The 6,970-nt window shown below is 45.2% G+C and overlaps 1 protein-coding gene across 13 annotated transcripts in view; it reads left to right on the forward strand.

Annotated features, from left to right (window-relative positions):
* The window catches only part of LOC103151141 (serine/threonine-protein kinase BRSK2-like), a 93,370-nt gene that overhangs the window by 66,256 nt on the left and 20,144 nt on the right, over positions 1 to 6,970 (forward strand). For 8 of the 13 annotated variants that reach the window (XM_016681184.1, XM_016681185.1, XM_016681188.1 and 5 more), the window contains 7 exons: positions 145 to 178; positions 510 to 578; positions 2,133 to 2,279; positions 2,364 to 2,395; positions 3,288 to 3,452; positions 3,533 to 3,630; positions 4,520 to 4,673. In XM_016681184.1, coding sequence (XP_016536670.1) covers positions 145 to 178; positions 510 to 578; positions 2,133 to 2,279; positions 2,364 to 2,395; positions 3,288 to 3,452; positions 3,533 to 3,630; positions 4,520 to 4,673 — 699 coding nt within the window. The remainder of the gene's footprint in view (positions 1 to 144; positions 179 to 509; positions 579 to 2,132; positions 2,280 to 2,363; positions 2,396 to 3,287; positions 3,453 to 3,532; positions 3,631 to 4,519; positions 4,674 to 6,970) is intronic. The other 5 variants (XM_016681196.1, XM_016681197.1, XM_016681195.1 and 2 more) reach the window with 3 other exon arrangements.

Here is a 6,970-nt window from a genome sequence, read left to right on the forward strand (position 1 = left end):
TTTCTGTTCTTCTGTCTCGGTTCTTCCTCCTCTCTCTCTTTCTGTTCTTCTGTCTCGGTTCTTCCTCCTCTCTCTGGTTTTGTGTGAACGCGTTTCGTGTGGAGAATCTCCTCCAGACTAACGTCCAGTTTGCTCTGCTTTCAGATCTCCGCACTACGCCTGCCCGGAGGTCATCAGGGTGAGTGCTTTCTCTGCTTTCTGTGCAGTAAGAGCTGCTCTTCCATCTCCGCTCTCTACGCTCTTCCTCCTCCTCCTCTTCATCACGTCGCCTCCAAACTCAAATGCACTTTCTTTGTATTTCATCTTCTGAGAACTAAAACCTGTTAGAGTTTGTCTGTATTTCTGCTTAATGCATCTGAACCTCCATAACCTCTGCTGAACTTTGAGTTGGTTTGACGTCAGTTTTCCATCTTTTTGCTGGAAAATCTTTTTAATTTCTGAAATAATAACTGATGATCTTCTTGTCTGAGTTCTTGAATCTTTCATCGCAGCATTTTGTCTTCATTCAGGGAGAGAAATACGACGGGAGGAAAGCAGACGCATGGAGCTGCGGAGTCATCCTGTTTGCACTTTTAGTGGTGAGTAACCCTGCAGCAGCTGCAGCATCTGCAGCAGCTGCAGCATCTGCAGCAGCTGCAGCATCTGCAGCAGCTGCAGCATCTGCAGCAGCTGAAGCAGCTGCAAAATAAACGACTCAGAAAATAGAACCACTGAACCAGGAAAACTTTCTGTTATTGAAAAGTAACAAATTAACGTCAGCAGATCCTTTCATAGCTTCATCTGAGAGGAAACGACTAAACAGAAACGTTTTATCTAAAAGAGTCAAAACCAGAATCTGCTTTATGTTCATGCTATTATGATTAGTGCAAAAAATGAAGTTTATGAAGTTTGTAACCAGGATTTTACCAAAGCAACTATGGTTACTTCTTCTTCCTGCAGCATCTTCATCAGATTTCTCTGTTTTCCCTCTGAGCTGCTTTTATTCCTGAAGTTAAAACCGATAAAAACAGAAGATTTAAGGATTTATTTAAGTTTTTTCCGATTAAACGGATCAGATCGAACCTGCTGCAGAAAAATCCAGAAAACTGTGAGCTTCACTTTCCATCCAGATGATGAGGAAGAGGAGCTTCCCAAACATCTTCCAACCTCTGGTAAAACGTGACAGTGATGAGTGAGTCGCCACGGCAACGAGTTGATTGCTGTTTGTTCGCCGTGTGAAGCGAAGCGTGGCGGCGTCTTGATTAAGGCAGGAAGATGAATGTCCCGGCCCGCGTTGTTGTGACAACTCGTTGCCGTGTCGACAGCCATCTGGTGATGAAGCCGCCCTCCTCGCCTCGGACGGCTTCATTACCGCCGACGGGCCCACTTCCTGTCTGACGGGCCCACTTCCTGTCTGACGGGCCCACTTCCTGTCTGACGGACCCACTTCCTGTCTGACGGACCCACTTCCTGTCTGACGGGCCCACTTCCTGTCTGACGGACCCACTTCCTGTCTGACGGACCCACTTCCTGTCTGACGGACCCACTGGTTCTGGTAACCAGAAACAAATCCACGATCAGAGACAGAAAATGTTTCAAAGTGAATCGAGTTCTTCAAACCCGAAGCCGGTTCGGTTCTGAGAGATGAGACCACAGCACAGCGGTGGCAGTATCATGCTGATGGGAGATAAATCCAGGATAGTCCTGGAGGAAACCACTCTACTGGGATGGTTCATATCAGGGGTCCAACATGTGGGTCGGGGGCCATTTGTGGCCCTCGGAGTGATTTTGTGCGGCCCTTAATTACAATTAAAGAACAGCTCAAACCCGGTTTTCCAACTCATGTTTGAGTTTTAAAATATTTCTAGATGAAATGAGAGTATAGAGAAATTTTCACTACCTTTAAAAAAACATACAATTTAAAATCTTTCAAAGTGACGATGTGCCGTACTTCAACATGTTCAAGCATTAATTCAGATCAGACCTGATGGTTTTACTCAAGCTGCTTTTGGTGCATCTGTTCAGTAAACCTGGTTAAATGGAGCTGATAGCATTACCTAATCCTACCGTCTGCAGCTTTGTGTTCATGCTGGTGAAGATTAGATATTTGATTTCTCACCATCATCATCATCATCATGGTGTCTTCCTCTCAGGGCGCACTGCCGTTCGACGACGACAACCTGAGGAACCTCCTGGAGAAGGTGAAGCTGGGAGTTTTCCACATGCCGCACTTCATCCCTCCGGACTGCCAGAACCTCCTGCGGGGGATGATTGAGGTGGACGCCGCCAAGCGCCTGACGGTGAGCTGCCGCCCGAAGAGCCGGCGTCAGAAAACAGGCAAATATTCTGAAATCTTCTCCTCTGTTTCCTGGTTCCTCCTGCAGCTAGAGCAGATCCAGAAGCACACGTGGTATCTGTAAGTACAAACCTGCTGGGCTCACCTGTTTCTCATTATGAGAGCTGAAAAGAGGGAAAATGTAGCTGATGATGCTGATGATGATGATGCTGTCATCAAAGCTAGTTGTTTTTTTCCCTTTCGAAGAAGTGTGTCCATTAGTCAGGAAGGAGAGCAGCTCCTACAGCTCCTCTGATCTCTAATGGATTCACTGTTTCTGGCTCAGAAAAGCAGAAAATGTTGCTGAGAGGAAAACATGGACTGTCTGCACAGAGTTTCTGATGCTGCTGCTAAGATGTGACTCCAAAATGGCTACCGCCAAACATCTGCTGTAAAAACATTCAACACTTTGGATGTTTTAACATTTTCACTGCGTTAAAATTCAGTCCTGATCTACAGTTTACCAGGTAGAAGGAAATAAAACTGTTTACTCAGCAGATCCGTTTCTTTCTTCACCTTCTGTTTGTTTTTCCTCCAATAATTTTATTCCAAGCAAGAAACAAAAGCTGGTACAATGGCTGTTTCTTCTACAAACAGTAGCAGAAATGAACATAAATACAATATCTAAGGATATTATAGAACATGTAAATTATTATGTTAGATTTAAATTGGTGGGCAGATATACCTTGAATTAAAGTTAGCGCTTTAGCATTAGCTTCCAGTAAATACTGTGTTGATGTAGCATTTAGCATTAGCAGAGCTACTGTTTATTAGTGCTTTGGTGTTAGCGTGACTAGCTAGTGTGGCCCTCCAGTGGTAACATAGAAATGATAATCTGGGATCACGCTGACCTTTGTCCTGGTTGATCAGAGACGACTGGAGAGTTTAAAGCTTCAGTATTCACATTTAGCTCCACCTTTCGGTTCCCACAATCCTCTGCTGCTCCTCAGCAGCTCCGCCGTTTGTGTTGCAGAGCTGGGAAAAACGAGCCGGAGCCGGAGCAGCCGGTTCCCAGGAAGGTGTCCATCAGGATGCTGGGCGCGCCGGAGGAGATCGACCCGGACGTCCTGGAGAGCATGCACTCCCTGGGCTGCTTCAGGGACAAGGACAAGCTGACCAAAGACCTGCTGTCTGAGGAGTGAGTGAGAGGATGAACCGTCAGGCCGCGACGCAGCGGCTCTGCTCCGCCAGCCGCTCAGCTCCGTCTTCTCTTCTCAGTGACAACCAGGAGAAGATGATCTACTTCCTGCTGCTGGACCGGAAGGAGAGATACCCGAGCCACGAGGACCAGAACCTGCCGCCGCGCAACGAGATCGGTACGTCCCTGCTGCTCCCTGAGCCGTCTGCTGGGTTCAGGCAACCAGAGTAAAGGAAACGTTTAAGTTTCTGTTTCAGCTTTTAGTTAAAATTGTGGGGAATATTAAAATCTGGACATAACGAGAAACAAATAAAATGTTTTTTTCCACCATAATTCACTTCATACTTGATGCAGATTCACTTTAAGGGAACCTGTTATGCAAAAGTCACATTTTGCATGTTTTTGTACTTCCATTTGTGTTTCTACTGCTTCTAAAAACAAAACAAGCACTTAAAAAAATACTCAGCTGCTTCTTGGCAATAAGTTCATGTTTTCTGGTGTCTGGAAAATGAGCCGTTTCAAAAACCTCCTGCATGTAACATCACATCCTGTGGGAACTGCGTCGTTACCTAGCAACCCAGCGGAGCCCAGCCCGTTACCTAGCAACCCAAGAGGAACTCCAGCATGTTTGGTCAGCTGGTACAATGGCTGCTAGAAAAGACAAGCGTTTTGTTGTTGACTCATCCATTCTGGTTGGTTGTGCTTCAGTAGATGAATAACTGGATAAAAAAGTTTCTTAATCGGATTTTTTTTTTTTTTGCTGCTTTTCAAAGATGTTCGGTTGTATAATTGAGCATCTGTTTGCAGCCATTTTCACAGTGTAAACGTTGAGTTGGGGGCGTGGCCTGTAGGGGCTTATTTGGATTTAAAGTGACAGACCCATAAAACAGTTCAGGACGGGCAGAACTGATCAGACTGAAATCTCTCTAATAATAATTTCAGTCTGTTCATTACATGTTTGTATGTAATGAACATGTTTGTATCTCCTATAGACCTGTTCCAGGAAGTGTAATGGGTGACCTTTAACCTTTGGGTCCTGAACTGTTGATCTTCTCGTCCCGTCTCAGCAGATCCTCCCAGGAAGCGCGTGGACTCGCCCATGCTGAGCCGCCACGGCAAGCGGCGACCAGAGAGGAAGTCCATGGAGGTTCTGACCGTCACAGAGGGGGGGTCGCCCGTCCCGGTGCGGCGAGCCATCGACATGGCAACCCACGGTCAGAGGTGAGCAGCGGCGGCTGCACGGTGTGCATGGTCCGACACGTCTCTGGGTCCGATCAGATGTTTAAGGGATCATTTTGGATCCACTGGGATCGTTTTGGATCCATGGGATCTTTTTGTATCAACTGGGATCTTTTTGGACCCACTGGGATCTTTTTTGATCCACTGGGATCGTTTTGGATCAATGGGATCTTTTTGTATCAACTGGGATCTTTTTGGATCCACTGGGATCGTTTTGGATCCACTGGGATCATTTTGGATCCACTGGGATCATTTCGATGTATTTAAACAGTTCATGACGACTCTCTGCTTCACTGAACTGGAGTTTAATAAATGATCCGTTGTGTCGTCCGTGACGTACGGTCCGGTCTCAGTGGGTTTGGTCCTGGTCCAGCGTGCCGGAGAATGGGTCGGACCTGGACCTGGATCCAGATCCGGGTCCGGGTCGGGGCCCGGTGTGAGGAGGCGTGCATGGAGCATGCTGTCTGTCCTGCAGGACAGAAGCGTCTGCAGCTCTGAGGCTGTTTGTTTGTTTCTGGGCAGAAATATTCAAAGTCTGGATGAATCAGGAGAAACTGAGAAGTTTGAGTCGTTTCCTTCATTTTACCAAGATCTGAAATTATAACGATGAAGTTTATTTCTATCTGATGCAAACCTCAACATATTAGGGCTGCAAGGAACAATTATCTAAATTATCAATTACTCTGGTGATTAATCAGATAAAAAAAAGACTTTATAAATTATAGGTACATTAAAAGATCCTAATAAGCAAATAATTCAGTTTAGAGAAGAAAATCAACATTTGTCAGTAATAGCATTCATTTAGTTGGATTATTAATAGCAAAGGATGGATCTGCAGCTAAAGACATTTTAACATGATGATGTTAGAAATGACCATCTGACCTGCTGACATCTGGACTCTGTAGGCCTGGTCAGGTCAGGGTTTCCTGCTTTAGTAGATAAATAACTGGATAAAAACGTTTCTTCATAGGATTTTTAACCAGGTGAAGCTAAAAATGCAACCAGAGGATTTCTGGGTAGAGCAGATTTACAGACAAAGAATTATTTTTATCTTCTTTGTAAAATGTTTAATTATTTTTAGCTTTGTGTTAATTACTACTCTAAATGTTCTTTGAGCAAATGACCTTTTTCTGAGTCTGACGATTAATCGATTACTAAATTAGTTGACCGCTATAAAACAAACAATTCATCATCATTAATATGATTAATTGTTTCATGTTGGGAGTTTTTCTGTGATTTTACTCTCCAGATTTTTTTCTGTTTGCATGAAAGCAGCTTCAGATTAAATGAACAAAAATCCTTTTGATTCATCCTGGATGAATCCACTTCCTGTTTCCATCCACTGGACAACAACCTCCATTATTTTGGTTTATTGAACCTTTTATGAGTCCAAGCAGGAAAATCCAGATTTCCTGCTGAGGTTCTAAGATCATCGCTTTGTTCCAGTAGAACCACTGAGGCTCAGGTCCGAACTGGAAACCACTGGAACTCGACCGGTTCTGTCCACACTGAACCCAGTTTACCGTCAACATGGACTGAGGATGAGGATCCAGTTTTATTGATAAAGCAAAGAGACAAAGTGACGCACAACACAATAAGATAAAAGCACAAATTTAACATAAAACAACAACCACAAAACTGATGTTCAGATCTGAAAGACCAGGAAGCACCAATACAGGAAAAACAATCATTTTAACTGGATCGGCTCCAGTGGAAGGTTCTAAACCATCAGTCGTTCTGGTGCCAGTTAAAGACGCGTTGCTGCGTTTCGTTGCTGCGTTTCGTTGCTGCGTTTCGTTGCTGCGTTTCGTTGCTGCGTTTCGTTGCTGCGTTTCGTTGCTGCGTTTCGTTGCTGCGTTTTGTTGCTGCGTTTTGTTGCCGCCTGCAGCAGAATCATTCATCCCTGCAGGATGCAGCTGGTCACCATAGTCCAGCCTGATGCTAACCAGAGTTAGCATCAGAGTTCGGTTCCGCTGGTCAGAGAACCAGATTTCTGTTGAAGCGAAGTGGACAGGCTGGTGTGAACGAACCATAAAACTCTAAAGGTTTAAGGAAACTCAAAGCCTGAAGCTCAACTAGAGGCTGAAGCTCAACCAGAGGCTGAAGCTCAACCAGAGGCTGAAGCTCAGCCAGAGGCTGCAGCTCAGCCAGAGGCTGAAGCTCAGCCAGAGGCTGAAGCTCAACCAGAGGCTGAAGCTCAACCAGAGGCTGAAGCTCAACCAGAGGCTGAAGCTCAACCAGAGGCTGAAGCTCAACCAGAGGCTGAAGCTCAACCAGCG

Source organism: Poecilia formosa, unplaced genomic scaffold, assembly GCF_000485575.1.
Source record: "Poecilia formosa unplaced genomic scaffold, Poecilia_formosa-5.1.2 Scaffold272, whole genome shotgun sequence".
NCBI classification, from domain to species: domain Eukaryota; kingdom Metazoa; phylum Chordata; class Actinopteri; order Cyprinodontiformes; family Poeciliidae; genus Poecilia; species Poecilia formosa.